The sequence below is a fragment of the Pistacia vera genome, unplaced genomic scaffold (assembly GCF_008641045.1).
Source record: "Pistacia vera cultivar Batoury unplaced genomic scaffold, PisVer_v2 Contig978, whole genome shotgun sequence".
Taxonomy (NCBI): domain Eukaryota; kingdom Viridiplantae; phylum Streptophyta; class Magnoliopsida; order Sapindales; family Anacardiaceae; genus Pistacia; species Pistacia vera.
Genome location: NW_022196865.1, coordinates 200,247 through 221,575, shown reverse-complemented (window position 1 = coordinate 221,575; position 21,329 = coordinate 200,247). Strand labels below are relative to the sequence as shown.

The window sequence follows — 21,329 nt, the reverse complement described above, 5'->3', positions numbered from 1 at the left end:
CCCAGCGTACAACCGCCCATCCCTACCACCGCGGACTCCACTGCAGCTTCCACTATCTGCAACAATTGGTTTTGTTTTGATAAATCGCTGGGGAGATTGCTGCCCATTTGGTGTGAATTTGATTGGAGAAGTTGTTGTTTGGAGTTCGATTTGGACAGTTGTTGAACAGGATTTTGTATGACTTGCTGTTGGAGTTCGCATATTCATGTGTGTCGCATAATAATTGGTAGTATAAATTTGGTCCATACAATATACCTATATATCCTAGCACATAATACTTTAAAACTATCTATTATATTTGATTTTATATTTCTCATTTTAATATTGTTCTTATGTCTCATTTTAATATTGTTCTTCACATCACATCAAACGTTATTAAAGTAATGTTTGAATTTAACAGGTAGAAATCTCTATATAATTATTTAAATTTTTTTTTTTTATTCGCACATTTCAACTAATTTTTTAGATCTATTAAATACCTTCCAAATCTAATAAGTCATATAAGACATAAATATAGTAAATGATCATTTTGTGAGACTCTAACACAAGACCTCTAGATAAAATAACTAAAGTTTTACTATTCGACCACAAGGCTAGTGGTTTATTAATTTAAGGTTTTGAAGGATCCCACGCCAAATAATTCTTAAGGTTTAAATATGGACAAGGCTAGTGGTTTATTTAATGTTTGAATATATCAGGAACACAAATATATTATTTCAGTCTTATAAAGATAAATTCAATGTTATATAATAATAGTCTTAACGAAATTAACTTGAGGACATCTTAACTAGAGATTTTTACTCTTTATATATATCATTAAAACAAACGTTATACAACATATTTCCATTAACTTTAGAGTATAAATAATGTGATATAATACAAAGTCTTGCAAATGGGTCAGGTTGGAGAGTATAGATAATGTGATGCAAACAAGTGGACTATATAATGTACAATTAATTTAATTATAATTAAATTTGATTGTGAGAATCTTGGATTAATAGGACAAGAAGAATGGATCCCCCGTGACTCTGTGGATTGCGTTCTGGTGGTTCCCAGGAATCTATCCACATGACAAATTGGTTTAGTTATCGCGTATCTTACTCACCCACCACCGCATTTTACATCATTTAATTATATTTTTGTTTACTGTTTGTGGTTAATAATCTAAGACAAGGTTTCTCCATCAATTTTATCGCACAAGTACACACAAAACCATATCTTAAAATAAGCTTATATGGTCAGCTTGATTCAATGCAGACTCCATCCTTGATTTGACTGCCTATACGAGACAGTCCTGTCATTTTATTCTATTTACTTATTCCATGTTGATTTACAGATAATCACATATTATATATACATGTAACAATAATCGATACAATGATTTTGAAAATGTCAGGATCCTATTTCGAAACTTTCTCACTTATCAGATTAGTTTTTTGGATTGAGTTATTTTTTAAACTTGAATTTTAGTATTAATGCTTTTATTAAGAGTTAGATTACGAAAAAGATTATTTATAGATTAGAATAAGGTTTAAAGTGTTTTCCTTAAGAGAGATATTGTATCTAATAACTGATAAATGAGTAAAACTATCAAAGAAGAAAAAGATTATTGTCGAGTCAATATCCATAAAGTGAAACGTAAATTCTTGAAAAATGGTATAAAGTTAAAGATCCCACATTGGGACTCTCTCACCTATTAGGTTCGTTTTTGGGTTGAGTTCTCCATTAAGCTGGAGCTCTATCAGAAAATTAATAACATGTGCCACTATTTTATTAAAATGTCTCATCATGCGAAGAAATCGAGGTGATGAAACTGAAAATTAATTATCACTTTGATAACGTAATTAGAAAGCAAGATGGTAAATATATTCACAAAAATAATCTTAAATGTTTAATCCACGTATTTGTATTTAAGTAGAAAATTAAGGGTAATACTAACATTGAAAATTAAAATTTTTTTTTTTTTAGAATTTTAAATTTTCAATGTTAATACTTGGATTAGTACAAAATAATTAATACATATAATATTATTCAAAAATTAAAGGTTTCGTTTGGCATATTATTTTTACCCATATTCCCACTCATATTCCCCAAATATTGTTTGTTTTGTTATTTAAGAAATATTATTATATTTTTTCAATTACTTTTAGACCTCTTAAGTTTATTAATTTCATAAATACCCTTAGAAAAAAGTTTAAAAATTAACAAAAACACCGCCACTCACCCATACTTATCAGATTCCGACAACCACCATCGGTGGTAGTCAAAATCTATCACAACGGCCTACTAACGACCACAACTAACCGGTAATTCACTGATCTAGCCGTCGCTGATGGCCAGATCTGGACTTTTCCAATCGTCGATGGCCAGGTCTGACCGTAGATTTGGCCTTTTCCGGCCAGATTCGTGGTGGATCTAGCCGAAAAAGGCCATATCGATGCCTTACCCGCTAGATTCAACCGGTCTACGTCGTAACGCCATTTTCCAGTCAGATTCTGACGGTGGTGACCGGAATCTGACACTGTGGGTGGGTGGGGGTGTTTTTGTCATTTTACAAAATTTTTATATATCGAGGTGTTTAGTTAAATTAGCAAACCTAGGGTTTTTTTTTTGTAAATTTTTAAATTTTACCTCGTAATACTCCCCTATTCAACTACCCAATATTATGCCCAAAATCTTGTCCAAAATAATAAAACAAACAGACCCAAAGATACGAAAGGAGATTATTATTGTCTATGCAACTAGAACCAGTAAATGAATACTTAAATCTCACTTATCCTAACAATCAGCCTTGTTTGAAAATCAATATATTATGGAATACATATTTATTAACTTGATTTAAGAGTGACGTGATTTTGATTCCTTCTATATCGTTATAGTTAGGGGTGTTCAAAAGAACCGATTGGAACTGGAATCGGCGGGTACCCGATGTTTGGTTCCAGTTCCTATCCAGAATCGGCCGTCAATGGGTAGGTTCCAATTCCAAATTCTTAGAACCGTTACTGTAGGAACCGGAACCGGGAATCGAGACTAATATTAAAAAAAATTAAAGAGTAAGGGGTTAATAAAAACTTTTGTAGAAAAAGTAATGTAAATACATTTATATTTATATTTCATAACATTTAAAGTAAGTTGGTTTGACTTTGAAAATTTATCTTTATAAAGTAATGGAGTTTGTAATTTTGAATTTTGAATTTATAATTTGTAATTTTAAGTTTTTAAGGGTTTTTTTGTCATTCTAAAAACTTTTAGGGGATCATTGTAATTTTATAGGGTACCCAGAACCGGAACTGGAACTGGAACCGTTGTTACAGGTTCCGGTTCCAATTCCAAATTTCAAGGAACCGTCGATTCCTTCAAAAAATATAGGGTACCTGGAACCGAACACCCCTAGTTGTAGTGATATTCCCATCATAGTATAAACTCTTCGTTCAAGAATATTAAGACTCTGTTTGTTTCCCTATTCAAACCCTATCATATCTTACTATCCTATCCAATCTTATCAAAATACATATTTGTTCCAATATTCTCAAAATCCAAACCCTATCATATCCTATTATTCTAACTCAAAATATTTAGATTATTTTTAACCATTGTTTTAAAACCTGGCCCGGCCAACTGAACCGGTTTAACCAGGACCCGAAAGCTTCAACGGGCCGGGTTTATACTTTTTCTATTTACCCAAAACCCTAGGATTTAGGAGGATGATCGGCGAACAATTGACGGCCAGAATCATGGGGCTTTTGAATATAAAGTGCCGGTGAAGACATTGGTGGTGACGGTGTTGATTTTCGGTGAGTGAATCGATCGAAAATCGAACAAATCTGGAAGCAACAACAATAAGATTTTTCCAGCGATTGGCAAGGCTAACGGGGGTGGGGTGAGGTGGCTTTTGGTCGGGAGGAAGAGGGGAGTAATTCCTGGGTGATGGGGAAGGTTGTCGACATCGGTGTGGATGAGATCTGGCCTGGAATGCCTACTCCGACGTCAGTGAGATCTGGCCAAAATCAAACCTATTTCGGCTAGATCTTGGGTAGATTTTAATGGATATGGGCTCAAGGGATGATTGGGGTTGCATCTGAGGTGTCGCGCTGCCAATCAGTCGCCAGTCAATTTGCATTTGGGTTGTGTTTGATAAATTTCAAACATATAGGGACTTACAGTAACTTTTAGGGGTGTATTTGCTGAATTTTAACCGGTTAAACCGGTCAACCTGGGACCTGGAGACTTTGTCGAGTTTCACCCCCGGTTGGGCTTTAAAACATTTTTTTAACCCCCTACATTTGTTAATTTATTTAAACATTCTCAACAATAAAAGTTTATGAATTAAAAAAAACACTCCCACCCACCCACATATTGTCGATAGTCGACCATCACCATCGAAAGGTGGTCAGAATCTGTCGGAATGACGCACAACTGGTTGGATGTGACCAGTCGTGCGTCAATTTGCCTTTTTTGGCCAGATCTATGGCCAAAGATTTGGCCGTTGATGACAGCCACATCTGGTCGTCAACGACGACCATATCTTGGCCGTTGTCAACTACTAGATCTAGCCGGAAAAGGTCAGATCGGTGCACTACTGATCAGATCCAGGAAGTCGTGCGCCATTTCGGTGATTTCTAGTCATCATCCGACGATGGTGGTCAATTGTAGGCATTTAATGAGTGGGTTGGGGTGTTTTTGTTAATTTTAAAACTTTTATTGTATGGAGTGTTTAGCTAAATCAACAAATGTAGGGTGTTAAAAAATAGTCTAGATATTTCCAAAAAAACGTTTTCCAAAAATTTACTAAGCACATTTTCAAATTTAAATCATATTCTCTGGATAACAATCCAATTCAACTCAACTCAATTTTTTCAAAATTGTTATTCTAAATATTGTACCGAACACAGCTAAAACATTCAAAGAATCCTTTAAACAATAGTAATATATAATTTTTCTGGGGATAAACCTTGATGATATAAAAATATTATGAAATAAATTTAAAAAACATGCCTTGAGAGATGGACCTTGACCCCAACCATAAGGAATATGATCTCAAAATCAAGATTTTAAGCCTAGGATCCGCCGAGACATCTATCCATCTATCTAGTTCATTTCTACAAAATTCTTGTTTGAATTAAAATTATTTTTATAATATTAAAATCATTATAGAAAAAAAATATGTTTTGACAAATGAGATAGAGGATGAGGTAAGGTTTTCATAACTTTCATGTTAAATGTTATTGTATAGTTGAATAAAATATTTCATATCATTATCTCATATGATGTATCTATAAATAGATAGTATCGATATTTGGAACTAGATGTCAAATCGATGAAATATAAAATATAAATTAAAATCAACGAAGAATACCATTTTAGAATATAATTTTTAATCTTAAATATTTCAACTTTTTGAAATTTTTCCACTCGGTTGGTTACTTCTTTGGAACCCGATCCTTATATACAATAGCGAATCCAAAAAATTGTATTAGGATGTGTCAAAATAAAAACTAATTGCATATATATTTATTCTATTTTTTTAGTCAAATTTTCACAAAAAGAAAAAAAATTACATATATATAATAATATAATAATAATATTATATATTATATATATATTATATATATATATATTATATATACATATTTTTTTTTAATTTGAGGGTGGGCCTTTAGATTCGCCCTTGCTTATTATGTTATTAAACCTAGATATGAATGATAATTTGTTGTCACGTAATTAAAAGGGATAATTATAGAAAACCCTATGTAAATTGCCTATACTAATAACTCCCAACATATGGGAAATGGACCATAGCCCCCATTTAAACGGATGATTTTAAATAGCAAAAAATTTTATTGTCGATGATTTTGATAATTTATTTAACCAAAACCAACTTTTATACAAAACTAAAGATTCTATTAGCTTTTTCTTTTACAAAAATTAACTAATAAATTTTTTTATAATAAAGCTAACAAAAAAAGATATATTAATTTTATAAATAGTTGTTCATATTAAAACATTAAAAAAAAAATCAATTAAACATAAAATAGATATGAAAACATATGAAGTTGGCCTAAAGCCCAACAACATCCTATTTTTTATATGGGCCTAAAGCCCAAATAAAAGAACACGCGGAGCTTTTTAATGGTAACAAACCAGAGAAAACAACGAAAGAAAAACGAGGGAAAAGAGTGAAGAAAAGTGAGGAGAAGAGAGACGAGGAGTTGCTCAGCGAACATACATACTAGTTGTTAGGGCCAAAAATTCCTTGGCCGAATAGGAAAACGGGCTCGACACTGAAGAAGAAGCCAGGCCCAATCCTGATATGACCCACCAGATTAGGCCTATTCGGTACAAGATATAGCCACCAAATCACGTGGGCACGAGCCTCCTAATCCCAGTCCATTTCCTAGGTCCATGGGCGAATCCAGAGCCCACAACCCCCTCAGAATACTTTCCTACTCCTGATCAATCTCCCATTCAAAGTCACCTTCCTATTCTTGATCACTTTCCTACTCGGAGTTACTCTCCAATCAGAATCACCTTCCTATCCGGACACTGGTAAGACAGCTTACCACAGTCCTAATTCTTCTAGGGTTTGCATCAGAGTCATACTAGGACTCCTACTTCTACCAGGATTGGGAGACCAGACGACCACTATATAAACAGAGGCAGCCCTCTCACAAGGGACATATGACATTACACCTTCACACTGAAAGCTCTGACTTAAGCTCCCCATCACCACCGTAGTCACAGTCCCTGACTAAACTTCCGGTAACTTCTACTCCCTAGCCCTCACTATTAGCCTCTCTCAGCCTTGCTGACTTGAGCGTCGGAGTGCCTACGGCAAACACCACCCCGGTGTTCCCGTTCGCTTCACGCGGTGTTTCTCTATGTGTGCAGGTGCAGCGGATCGCTAGTGGCCTTAACCTCACGGGATCAGACCCCCCTTCCGTACAGGTAGATTTTACGTCTACCCTAGTGGGTAAGGCGTTGTTGTTGTTTTTTTTTGGATAATTTTTACAATTTATTGCATCAAATTCTGTGTTTATTTGAAGTTCATTTTGGCTCTCATGTTTTTCATTATCTTCTACCGGAAGAATTCCCACAAAACACTTTGCTTTCTAGCTCATAATCATACCAATCTCTCTCTGCAAATTCAATTTGAAGACTTGTTTCTTCTTTAACAACACCAGACAACATTCCTCGCTTGATTCTTTCTTTCTCTGATCACCAAAACAGTCGCCCATGAATCTTCAAAAAAGCTGTTCTTTACAGTTTTTGTCCTCTCTTTTTCCTTGAAATTCATACTATTCTATTTTATTTTCTCTTGTTTTGACTTCCTGGTCCAAGAAACTTTTCAATATTCAACCCTTTAATCTCTTCTTGCCCATCAAAACTGAATCTTTTTTTCTCTGCTTTTCTCTCCAAGTTCTTGAATGTTCAACTTGCTTTTAATTGCTTTGATTTTAATATGTACTCGGAGACGACGCCCAGCGTACAACCGCCCATCCCTAACCACCGCGGGACTCCACTGGCAGCTTCCACTATGTGCAACAAGTGTGTTTTGTTTGGATAAATCGCTGGGGAGATTGCTGCCCATCTGGTGTGAAATTTGATTGGAGAAGTTGTGTTTTGGAGTTCGATTGGGAGTGTTGAACTGGATTTTGTGATTGACTTTGCTGGTGTGGAATTCGCCATTTCACCTTGCCCACCACCTGCTTGTTAAATTGCCTATGCCACTCTCACCATCATACACACATCCCACTACCAGCAACATCCGTCCAGGCGCCCAACCCATAATGTGTACAGTAAACGGTACCGTTTAGAACCGACCCGTTTTAGACCTGTACCCTGGACCCATGCCCGGCCTACGTGCCTGTTTTGCCAAGTCTAAATTTAGCATCTGGGTATGCCAGAACGGTGTTATTTGAATGATAGAAAATGGTTTTTCAAAGGGCAGGTACTGTCTTTGATGTGTTTTCGTTCATGTGTCAAGAGGACTGAACGTGTGATAAAGAGAGTGTGTTAGTGTTTCCCAGATTGTAATTATGACATGTTTTTAGTTGAGTGCAAGGAATTCGCTATTTCTTGTGGGGTGTCAAATTGTGAGTGGTTGAGTAGCATTAAGTTGCATTTGTATTCTTAGTACAAAAATGTTATGAATTTTAGTAGTTCTTTTTCTTGTGTTCTTCACTGTTGTGTAATGGGAAATTTTGCCATGATTAATTTTTTAAAGGAATGAAGAAGTTTTTAAAGCAATGTAGTTGGAATAAGAGTGTGGAGACAGAGCAGTCCTACACCGCTGAACATGTTATAAGTTTTACTCACTGAGAACAGGGAACTTATAGATGTTTATTGTTTAGTGATAGAGTTTGAATTCTACGCCACATTATCGGTATCCTAAGTACATCTCGTAATGTAGTTTTTTTATTACTGAGTTTTGGAATCGAAAAATGGGTTTGAAAAAGCAGTGATGGTGCGAAATTCTACTGCTTGTGCCATGGAGTGGAGCATTGAGCTTGAGAAGGCCCTGCTCAAAAAACCCTGGTGAGAATGAGAGCATTCCTATTGTTGTTGTATGTGTATTTCATGTGTGGTTTTGATTTGAACACTTTTAGACGATACTTGATGAGCATTCAGGTAGACGTATTGAGGCAATATATCAGATTGGACTAAGACTGGAGCAGTGGAGTGGAGAACCAGAAGGTACAATGGTAGTTTACGACATGTTTTGTTGGTTCCAGGAGAGGACAGGCTGTTTGCGAATGCTATCTTTTTACGCCTTGCTGATCATTTCAGTTGGGAAACAAACGTACTAGGGTCACCATTGTCAGAATTTCTTATCACTGCTCAAGCACTGCGAAAAAAGAGGAAAAATAAACAAATGAATGGGGTTTTATCCAAGTCCAGGTACAAAACCACTTAGAACTGTTGAAAGAGTTAAGGCTGTTTTTGACTCAGGGGATGTGAGTCAAGGCATTGGCTTTAGTCTTGTTTGGTTGTTGGGCTGATTTTGCAAAAGACAGTGCTCAGATACGGTCCTTGGTACTTTCCAGCTTGGTGTCTTCTAATGTCTTGGACGTCCGTGAAATATTCTTTCTACCTTAGAATCTTCATTTCTGTTCTTTTTCTTTTTCATAATTTTTATCATCATTATATTGTCTTCTTATTTTAAGTTTTTCAAAATAAAATCTAGAATTTCTAACTTATTGATAGTTGGCAATTTTTTTTTTTTTTTTAATAATCAGAACTGCTTGCCACATTATATTTTGTATTTTCAATGTAAAAGTATACGTATTCGCGTGTAGTCCCATTATCCTGCAGGCTATTTCCAGACTGTATTGTCATGTTCATGATATTATCCATATTATGGTTCTGAAAGCAACAGAAAGTTCTGTCTGGATGAGGTTAAAATGTTGGATATTTACATGAGAAATGGCAGAGAATAGACCATTATTAAATTTGTCATCATATAGTTGTATAGACTGCAATTGGTTTCTGCCACGCAACCAACCGTTAAACAGAACATAAAAATTATTCTGCCACCCTTCCTCTTATCCTACTTGTGCTGCTTTTGATGATTTTAAATGATTATTTGTGCAAAACTATCCGCAAACTTAGATTCTGTTTTTACAGGTAAGAGCATCATTGTTTGCTACAGGTTGTTTTTCTGAGCTAGCAGATGACTTCTCATCTGTTGTATTAGAGATGGTGGTTAATATCGTGACTTCTTCTGAAACAGAGTCAGTTGTGAGGCTAGCTGCTGTGCGTGCTTTTGCAAAAATGGGGTGCACATTCTCTAATGCAAATAGAGCTTTCAAGGTTTCATGACTCTCTCTGAATCTTTTTCACCCTCAGATAAACATGAATATGCAAATTTGCATGTAAAAAGAATATTCTTTTAGCAGTTCTGGGTGAGAAAGGAGCACTTGTGATGTCGATCCTATAATCATGGTGACATGGTAATCATACATGCATGGATGGTACAAACTGGTTTGGAAAATCTAAAATTATTATTCTGTATCAGAAGTGGAGAGTCGTGTACGTGTAGTCCTGAGTGCACATCATTTAAGAATTTACTTAACTCTTATATTATGGCATATGAAGGGTAATAACTGTTCTTTGATTTTCAATTTCTGTTTGAACTTTCATATAATGACTTATATTTGATTAGACTAACTTTTGCTTTTCTTAATCATAAGCTTGCTCATTCTAGGGCCCTGATATATATTATACTCGCTGACTGGTGTCCAATTTGTGTTTGTAAAGGAGTTGTTTGGTCCAGTTAGAATTTCATCCAACTACTGCATCTGTTATGATCATTATTCCTTTCCGATGAATGCCCAAAATTTTATATTAAGAATATTACTTGGCTTTGGCCAGGCTTGGGAAGAACAGTAGAGCAAGTAGTGTTAGCATAGCAAAAATGCTACAAGTATTTGGATGTTTGTTCTTTAAACTGATAATTGACAATTTGATGTTTTTCATATTAACACATAATAGAAATAAGTTTTCGTGTAAAGGGATGCTTCTTTAGAGCATATTGAGTTCATTGATTAATATCCAAGAAAGCTTTGCTAGTTACTGCGAACCAATAATGGGCTGTTGGTCTAGTAGACGAGTCACATGGTGGACAAATTGTAGAACATGTGGAAGCTCGTCATAGTCCAATAATATTTGCAACAAAGTTTTATCTGCAGTCATAGAATTTTTTATAATTTAATTAATTCTGTGATCAGTCATGATTGCTAATCTCTATATCTAATATCAACTAATCATTAGCTTCACGCAGGCAGGTCTAAAGCTGGTGGTTGACTGTCGCGAAGAGGACATTTTAGTTGCAATGCTGGCTTCACTCTCAAAACTATCTTAAAAGTCTACTGTTCTTATTTCTGAACAGGTATCTATTCGTTCATCTATGTTGATTCTCTGTGTGTTTAGTTAAGGGGCTACTGTTGGGTTCTGCCCATCTGCTTACTCGACATAGTCAAAAGGCTTCTTTTATTTGTACTAGATTGTGTACATCAGTCTTTTATTGTAGCAAAAAGCTGTAGACTAGGTGCATTTTGCTTAGACAGATTAGAATTTGTAATCCCTGTCTCTCTCTCTCTGCCTCCATACTTTTTCTTAATCTCTGTTTTGATAACACAGAGTCTTAACTTTGTTATCGTGACAAGTTGAAAAATTTGAGGTTTTAAAGGTTGGTGTGCTTAAAATAAAGGATCAAGACTCTTGTTTGTCCAAAAGATGTGGCCAAAATTATGCTCTAATCATTTTCTTTTAAAAGTACAAATTGAGAACTTTTGGTTAACCTTGCTATGTGGATGCAGGTGGACTTTCTTTTATCACTTTTTAATAGTGAAAAACCTCTGCGTACTTCCTTAAGATGTCTGCATTTTATTTTTTCAAAGGGAATGTGTTAGTCTATCGTTGGTGCAAGTGTGATTAAAACATTAATTAGCATAACAGATAATCCTTAACTTCCATCAACCATGCAATGTGAAGCTCTACAAATTCTGCATAAGGTCAGCCCTGAACTCGGGTCATTAACTTGTTTTTGTATTGTTAGATTTACGGCCTACTAATTCATCTATGGGAATTTGCAGATCCTTTTGTGTACATCATCCAATCTGGCATGTGTTAACATGCCTGAATTTGCTGAGCTATTAAGAATTGTTGATAATGCATCCCAATCTTTGAACTTGTCGAAGAGCCTTCATGCCATCCATATCCTGGTAGATGTATTAATTAGGCTTCAGAGAATAACGGAAACGGATACCTTACCTCTACCTTCTCAGGTTGTCTCATTAATTATGGACCGCGTCACCTTGCTGGTGAAGACTTTGTCAGATCTGTGCCAATTTAAGTCTACAGTATTTCAAGACATCCAAAATCTTCTCAAGCTGCTTTATCATATAGTTGGAAAACATCCAGATCTCGGTGTCTTGGTGCTGGATAAAGTTCATTCATTTGTTGAGGATCTTGTTAATAGTAAGAACAATGTTATAGCTGGTAGGCAAGCAGATTCAGCAGTTAATGACATTTAGGAGTTTAATAGGGAAAGTCATAAGGCCATCACTTCAAAGCTTGTCTGTATTGTAAACAGATTTGTAGTGTCCTGCCTTGAGAGTTTAAATGAAGTTGGTGCCATAAGCAACCAGGTCTTTGATAAACTAAAGCTTCTGGTTGAGTGTGTACATCATTGCAACTTACTTAATTGCTTTACACATACAATCTACTCTATATTGTTGCATTCTCAAATCATCTGGGGCTGCATGGTTAATAGGAATGAGGAAGCTGGTGGAGTTGAAGGAAACTCGCATATCTTTGTTCAAAATAGCTTTGTTGAGCATGAACTCTTTACCCTTGAGTTTGCAAAGAGGATGTTGACACAGGGGGATAACTGGTCTGCTTATAAAAGCGGAATATATGCTGCATGTCAAGGAGTGTGGACCACAGCTAAGTTTATGTTTGGGCAACTAATAACGAAAGTTCAATCTGATACCTATGGTTGCTGGTTAAAATCTTTATCTCAATGGGCTCATTGTGAGATTATGATTCAGCGGCTTGTCTTTGCAAAACAAGGTTCCATCTCTTTTGATTGGTTAGAGAACATGCTCTCCAAGGATGATTTATCTAAAAATGGAGAAGGTAGTGCTGGACATGTCCATGAGATTATTTTCAGTCAAACACTTAGACATGGCTTACAAGAGTTGTGGCTCTGCAGGAAGAACATTAGAAACCATTTCGACATCTGGTAAAACATTTTGTTTTCAGAGATGGTTTTTGGCTCTAAGGGCTAAGTTTCTTGGAGTGCTTGTGGACATATTTGGCGTTTTAAGCTCTCTTCCATCAGAACAGGACAATATTACTACTGATTCACAAGTTGGGAAAAGTTTGATGGTTGAGAGACGCAAATTATTGCGGCAAATTACTCAAATATCTTTTAAGTTGAAGAGGCTATTACAGGAGTATGATCTAATTGCCTCATCTTTCACTGGAATGGACAGCAGAAGTTCAAAAATCCTTAAAGCACTTGCTCTAAGTTGTTCGGTGTTGGCCTTTAGCACTGGATTTGCTCTCTACACCATTTGCTTTCTACCCATGGAACTCTAATGACTACTGATCTTCTCGGAGGCTCGCAGAACTGTTCACATGTAATGCTAATACGAAACTTACTTGGGAGGTTGTGGAATATATATAGTTTAATGTCTATAATCTATAATGAATATGTTTTGCTTATAAATGATGGGAGATAGTTTATATTTGCTTCCGTTGTTAAACAATTGATGTAGTTGTTTTCTTTAAACCATATTTTTCATATATAGTCATATTTCGACAAGTTGATTAAGAAAGTAATGTAAATGAGAGGAAAAAATTTTATTTATTTATTTTCATATAGTACATGTTTGTAACTTGAATTTACATTGTAAATTACACAACCTTCTAGGAGTGAATTCTCTAATTTTCTATCCTAATGGAGTACTTAAAGGGTACCTGGCTAGAGGGCGGTGTTACATTTCTTTATTGAAATTGCCAAGCATGGGCGTGATTATCTCCTCCACATTAAATGCGTCCTTATTTGCACTTAATGCTCTACAAGGGTATGTCGTTTCAGCATAACTTACATTTAATGCTTATGGCTGACACTTATTGCGTAGAGACAAGTTTGTCAAATAAAGCTTATTTTATTGATCAAACCAGCTGTCAAGCGTAACAGATAATATTTAAAGAGGTTGTTCGAAAAAGACATTTATTCAACATGTTAGACTCGAACACCGAACAAGATGGTTTTTTATTTTCAACAACAAAATGTTCTAAGTGTTTTTATGTTGTGAATGACAATTAGAGTTCAAAACACATTTTGATAGCACAAGACAAGATTAAACTCAGGTCGATGGACCTCTATAAACGATCACGACCTACACTCAATTCGCTGGTCAGATCAAACAGTTAGCTTCAGATCGTCTGCAACGATGTGACTATTCTCAGCTTTTCAGCTTGAGCAAACATCTCTGAAGACAAGTCAGGTCACAACATAATCATGAAGTTCTCAAGATCCAATTCCTTGAATCTTAAGAACTCAGGAGCTTCTGTTATACCTAAAAAATTAGGGCTAACGTAAGCTTACATCAACGAGCACCAATTAGAGTTCAGAAAGACTTTGCATCGTCCAGGATTTGCCACCTCACCCCAAGACAGAGAGGATATGGTTGTCACCAACCCAACAAATTCAAGTTTTGTCTATGAGTAAATGGGGACCGCACACCTGTCCAAGCCCCGGATAATTTGAGGATATTTCCTAAGTTATCAGCCAATGGGAGGCAAGGAAGGACTTGCACGGCACCTACCCACTTGCAGACTTATAATCATTACTTTGGATTCAGCAGCTATAAATAGATGACTCCCCCTCACAAATTCGGGATCGATCAATCTCTGATTTTCATAAGATTCAATAGCAGAAACAACCTACGAGAAAAAAACTGACTTAATATTCTCTCTAAATACAGTTATTGTACCTTTGCTTACTGTTCACTATATGTGACCTCTTGTAACACACTTATATAAAAGATACAGTGGATGTAGGAATCGCTAAAAGAATCCGAACCACTATAAAAATCTTTTGTCTCGTTTATTATTCAGTCTTTACATTCAATTGAGTTTATAACCTTGTCCCAACTCCAAAATCAATTAATCATGTGTAATTTCTAAGGCCTACTTAGAACTTTGAACGTGCGAGGCCATTGGTGTCAAAATCATGCATCAACAAGATTGATGAGCATTCTAATATTGCAAGCACTCCAAACGAGCTGGATGAGCATCAGTTAATGCAAGCACTCCAAGCAAGATTGATGAACATTATTCATTTGACAGAAATGGGAAATGCCCCTGGATAGTAAGGTGTTGGGAGAAGAAACAACTCCTTGACTCTATGATGTGCTGGATTGAATGGCTGCTTATGGAAATTATTGGGTGATGCATGGTCAAACAGGTATCAGTCGTGTTTGTGTATGCAACATCGCAATTAAGTTTTACTGGGAATGTTAACTCTTGACAGAAATCCCCAGACCTGTGACAGTAAGATGGAGAGTGCTGTAGGGGATGGTGCTCAATGTATACAGATTTTATAGTCTGTAAAGCTTTGTTTTTTTGTGCAGAGACTTAGTTTTTTTTATTTGAGCCTTTGTAGTTTTTTTTTTTTTTTTTTTTTTGGCTTTTGGCTTTTCACCTAGGATTCTTAGGCTGTTGTTTGGTGAGCTTTGGGCATGTCCAATCTGCTTACTTGTTTGTAGGGATGTCTCCCCTGTTTCCTTGTAATCTTTTATTCTTTTATACAATTTCCGTATTTATCCAAAAAAAACATTATTCATTTGTGTATTGCAATAAGTACTAGTAATGAGATCTGTTATGCCTGAGGAAAGAAAGGCTGACGTAAGGCCAGGTCAACATGCAAAAGTCAGAGCTTGGGTACACCAACAACCGAGTCAGGGATGAAAGGAGCAACACGCTTCTGTTAGTATAGTGGGTGCGCGTCAGGCCAGCAAGGAGCTGGAGAGCTTTCACGTGTCCAATTCCTGCACCAAATCGCCTAAATCGCTCTGGAAGATAGGCAATGGGACATAAATGAAGATTTGTACAGATAATCCTACCAACTCACATATTCAGTAACCATAACCTTAATCCATCCCACTATAAATTGAGAGTTCCTCTCTCAATTTGGGGATTAGTTAATCTCTAAAAGAAATAGCATATACTGTCTCTCTCTCTCCCTTGTGTAATCACTTGTAAAAATCAGTTCGCTGACTGCAATGTGATTGCTATCCTTAATAAAACATTAGTCAACGTAGGACTTGCTTTCTTAAGCATCCGAACCACTTTAAATACTGTCTAGTCACTCTCTTTTACTCTCATCTTTCTATTCACGTGTGTCTTCTGGGCCAGTTCAGCATTTCACACGTGCGTTTGGTTGGTGTCAAAATCACGCATCAACAAGATCGATCAGTAGTGAGATTGATGAACATTCCAAGAACTAGTGAAATTGAGAAAATAAAGGAAACCAATATAGTTGATGACCATGTTAACTCGGTGACCCTTGCCTCTTACATGGAGATGGAGGATGGGGAAGGTAACGAGTGGCTCTCTCCCTTCGTCCAACACCGCAAAAAGTATGAAAAACCTGTTCTTTCAGGTGGTTGGATTGAGTATGTTAGCAGAAAACAACTTAAAATCAGCGAAGAAGTCAAGTTTATCAAAGAAGAAGAGTAATAGGGAAACTGAAGTACAAGATTTAAATGGAGGCATGAATGTGGCTTACCCAGTTACCCTGTTCTAGTTTTATTTTATGTTTCCAAGTTTGGACCACTTTTGTTTAATTTTGGCTATGGCCTAATGCGCTCAAGCAAATTAAGGTAACTTTATCTTATGAAAATCAATATGCACGTTCATCTACCTTGACGGTATGTATTCTCTCTCTGTTTGGTTTTAAATGATAAAGAGTAGGCTACTGTGAATCATTCTTACCTTAATTCTTCATTAATGTTACATTAAAGACTAAGAACGGAAGCCCTGAAATCAGAAAGTGACACTATAATCCCTGTTAATTCTTCATTCATGTTACATTCTTTTCTGTACAAATAACTTAAGAATTTGTAAATCAGAATATTTAAAATTATACACTAATAAAATAGAAGTTAAAGAAAACCCTAAACAAAAATAAGAACCCTCCAAATCCACCCTTACTGCAGCTGTGCAGCACCATCTTATGGTGTCATGCTTTGCCAAAACCTTAGGGATGAATATGTTATTCTTTCCCGCCATTGCTACAGTCGAATTGCATTTGGCGGGAGTCATATTTGAATTCTCCTTCCAAGTTACGTCGAACTTTCCTTTTTCACTTTACTTTATCTTGTAATAGCCCGTCTCTGTTTCCAAACCTTATCTTGTAAGAAACCGTCTCTGTTTCCAAAACTTACTTCCATTATATTCATTAATCTTCTTTAACACAATTCTCTGGCAACTGAGTACGGAATAGGGATGGATATCGAATCAGGGAGACTACTTGGAAGAAGGGATAGATTGGTAAAGATTCCTTAATTTTGGGATATTTAAAACAATACCAATTCTCAATTTGTCGAAAAGCTTAATATAATTATGTGTACTTGCTTCTCCAGTTTTTTGATCTGGTGTCTTCTCATCTGCTCATGGTGAAATGAATTTTATTTTACTTATTTTGTAATAAGAAAAAAGCTGCAAAAAAATCTGGAACTTTAGTGAGAGATATGTATAATTTACAGTACTTTGTAATTAAGCTGTGATAGTGATAAATTGAGTCTCTGATTTATAATTGTAGGGGTGTGAGCTGCTTGTGAAACATAAGAAACGTGCATTTGCAGTGCTTTTCTTAATGTTGGAGACGATTTCTTTATTTCTGGATGTATATGGAAAAACCCAGCTGAGTATCCGGATTATTGCATTTCTCTTATCAGCAATTGGTTTTGGGATGACCCTTTTTACCTGTGTCAGTGAAAGAAATGGCATGGAAACCAGAGGACAAGCTGAGAAGCAACTCGGAAAGGTGGAGCTCGGCTTCTCAGTTGTCCAGTTGATTGCTACATTTCTGGTAGTTTTGGGTATCAAGGTCATAAAGAATGTTACAACTTCCATTTTGCTGGTATTGTTTGCTGCCATTGCTGTTATTTACGCTTTCAAAAAGGATGCAGAAGGTTCTGCTACATTACAGCTAGAAAACAACAGTTCATCATCGATTGAACATTTGCAGATTACTTCTGATGAGATTGGTGAACTTTTGCATGATGCAATAAGTACTCCTAATCAGATTGATGAACATGTGAACAGAGGAAGTACTTCTAATGAGTTTGATGACATGAGGATATTGCAAACATTCCTAATGAGAGTAATGAACATTGGGATATTGCGAGGAGTCCTAATGAGATTGATGAACTCTCTATTCTTGCAAGTACATCTAATAAGATTAATGACCAGTTGCTTAATGCAATTATTCTTAAAGGGATTGATGAAAATTTTGTTCTTGCCAGTAGTCATAATAAGAATGATGAACATTTGTTCATTACAAGTACTATTAACAAGATTGATAAACATTCATTTGCATACTGCACTAAGTGCTCTTGATGAGATTGATGAACATTTGGATACTACAAATAATCCACATGAGATTCGACCAATAACGGGGTCCAATACAGTTGATGACCATGTCAACTCAGTGAGCCTTGCCTCTCAGATGACAAGTAGTAATGGACAACTCAATGGTGGTCAATTTTCCCAGGTATACATGAATGTCAACATATGCATATCTTTTGCTTGCTTAATATTAGTGATGATTCAAATTTTTTTATTCTGACAGCATGTTAACACTTAATATCAAAGTTTAAATTAGTAGGTAAGAATTCGACAATTCTTTTAGTCCAAGGTAAATTTTGTGTTTCCTTAAAATTTAAAGCTGAATCATTTCCTTGCGACTGTGTTGAAGTTGACAGTGCAAGACAACGGGGGAACTTGAAAGGGAAAGTCCTGGTCGGATAATCCTTGGCAAGCCAGACCAAAAGTGTATACCAATGCAATACCAACTAGAGCTGCTACACCATTCGCAACTTGTATGTACCTGAAAAAGGGAAAATAACACTGAATGTTAAGGTTAAAAACTAGACCCTTTCAATAATTCTAGTCCTGGGGACATACTACAGATTTTAATATGTCAATTTAGGGAGAGAAAGACTTGTACATAGCATGACAGATACTACAGCATCCATATATCGCGTATGTTTATCTAGACACTGCAGGTTTGACTCTGTTTATTATGTTGGAAGCCATAGTACTATTCTTCTTGGATGTATTTAAGTCCAAAATTAAATTGAAGCAAACATGAATATTATCACATCCCACATTATGAATGATTAATGATTCTGAGATTCATATGTTTTCTATTTAAATGTATAATCTTGCTACAAACTATGTGATTTAATATTCAATAGGCTACTTGAATAAAAATGAAATACGAAATGGAAACATATTATTTTCATTTAAGATAAATATCAAACGTTGTTATGATTAAATATGAGATTTGCAAACTTAATAGGAACTGATTTTTAGTCGCCGTTATTTTTGTCTTTAACCCCCATCTTCTACTTTAAGTGGAGGTATAATTGTAATAAAGAATATTTCCTCTATACTTTTATTTAAAAGAGATTCAGGTCAATCAAAATTCTTAATTTTGAAAGTAAATTAAAGCTTGTTAAATTATTATTAGAAATACTTAATGTCTCACCTTTATTTTCAAATCTCATCTATCTCATATCCTTCTAAATCAAACAAAACGATTGTTTGATCTTCTTTTGTAAGGTTCTTTATTACTTTTTTTTTCTATCCTATGTTTTATATTTTGAAGAATGTTACGAATATATTGTTTAATTAGAAAAGTGATCATACAATAGGAAATTGTTTGAACTTGAACGAAAATTCAAATAATTTGTTTTAATATTATACCCTATTTAAAATATAACATTCGGGGCTAAAGAGAATAAAGATGGAGACTAAAAATAACTTCTCAAGCTGAGCCAAATCACTTCAGTCCATATGATTTTGGTCGATTAGCAGTCAAGGATACATTTATTTTTCACTAACATAATCCTCCTTCAACTGGACCGACGTTAATATAAAACTAACAGATAAACAAAAAATTATAACTTTTTAAAGTTTAAGCTGAGGACCTGTTGAAATTTTATTTTTATTTTAATAGTATTTGTAAATAAATATTATTTATTACTATAGACAGTAAAATCTACAGTTGATTCGGAAGGGACGGATCTTGTGAGAAGCAGACCAGTGATAATTGAATGGACCTACACAAAGAGAATAAACATACGTGAAGGCTTGGGGGACACTGGTGTGGTGTTTGTTGTAGGCACTTCGACACTCAAGTCAGTACAGTTGACGGTATTTAGTGAGGGTTGATAGCGGGAAAAGGGTTTACCGTAACATGGCTAGAGCTAGACTAACACAAAGTGGCCAAAACATAGCTTTGCAGTGGCTAAAAGCGATAAAGTTAGTCGAAACTAAGCTTTATGGCAGGGAAAGATGGTGACAGAGAGCAAGAATTTAGGACTGCTAAAGCTTTAGGCTGTCTGTTAATAAATAATAAGAGGGTTGACCTTTGTTTTTATAGTGAATCAAGGAGGTTGGAGTCCTAGTAGGACTTTGAGTCCTACTTGATAGAGGAGTTTGAATTAGGAAGGAAGTATTGTGACTTGACTTTATTGGATTAGGATTACCAATTCCAGTAAGATTTGGGATCTTGTTTGAAATGGCTCGGTTTGTACAAGTGAGTGGATGGTGCTAAATGAATGAAGTTTCTGACAAATGGTTCATTTAGCGTGAGAGACTAGAACCACTCAGCTCAGCTCAGCTCGGTCCGTCGAATGGTGGTCGAGCTTGGATGCAACAATTCGTTATTGAGGTCTACTTACGTAGACATGAACCATCCTTGAAAGGGGAATCAGCGATGGAACCACTCTGCTTGGCTTGTTCTGTCGAATGTGGAGTGCATGTCAAGTGGACAATGAGGTTGAAATTTGTTGATCACAGACCTTACTGGGCAGAGTCGAGTGGGAAGTGATGTGACTCACTTGAAGCTTACTCATGTGATGGATATAATACGGATGTTGATTAGTTATCCAAGTGCTAGCCTAAGAACGAAGTATTCGGGAGAAGAATGAGGCCGAGCTAAAGCGACCATTTCCGAGGGTAAGGAATACGAAGAGTGAGGAACTTATGTGATCTTACATGAGAGTGATAACGTGGCTCTAACTGGGGGTGTAAATGTTGCTTTTCATGTAGGCTAAATGGTGGGGGAGCCAAATGCTGAGCTGAGTGATGGAAGCTCTACTAAAGACGTAAGTGATGGGTCTAGGGTTGAGAGTGAACCTAAGAGCACCCAAGTGGGAGTCACTTCTATGAGTGGTGGGCATGGTGATGAGTAGAGCCATCCAACAGGCGATATATTAATTGATAACCCACCGTCGTGCTTGGATCAGTGTGTGATGCCTAGGCTCAGGTACCTTTGCAAGATCCCCAAGTCAATTGATATCCGAGCCCCAACCGAATATGAGAAGGTGGACTGGGCAGTGCTAAGTTAGATCAACATGTATAGTAGATGCTGATATATTGTTTGCGGTTCCCTATCCCGAGGCTGATCCGAGAGGTACTAGACCATTATCTGATTGCCCCTAGCCAACTCATGTCGAACATATGAAAGGTGCTGTTGTCCTTGGAATGTTTGAGTATGTAGCTCGACATGGAGTTTGGAG

General features: G+C 36.0%; 1 protein-coding gene across 1 annotated transcript in view; it reads left to right on the top strand.

The window, feature by feature from the left end:
• Positions 1–7,814: 7,814 nt before the first annotated feature.
• The window catches only part of LOC116121389, a 44,416-nt gene continuing 30,901 nt past the window's right edge, over positions 7,815–21,329 (top strand). Inside the window, exon 1 of the mRNA XM_031407342.1 lies at positions 7,815–7,948. Coding sequence (XP_031263202.1) covers positions 7,920–7,948 — 29 coding nt within the window. The 5' untranslated portion in view covers positions 7,815–7,919. The remainder of the gene's footprint in view (positions 7,949–21,329) is intronic.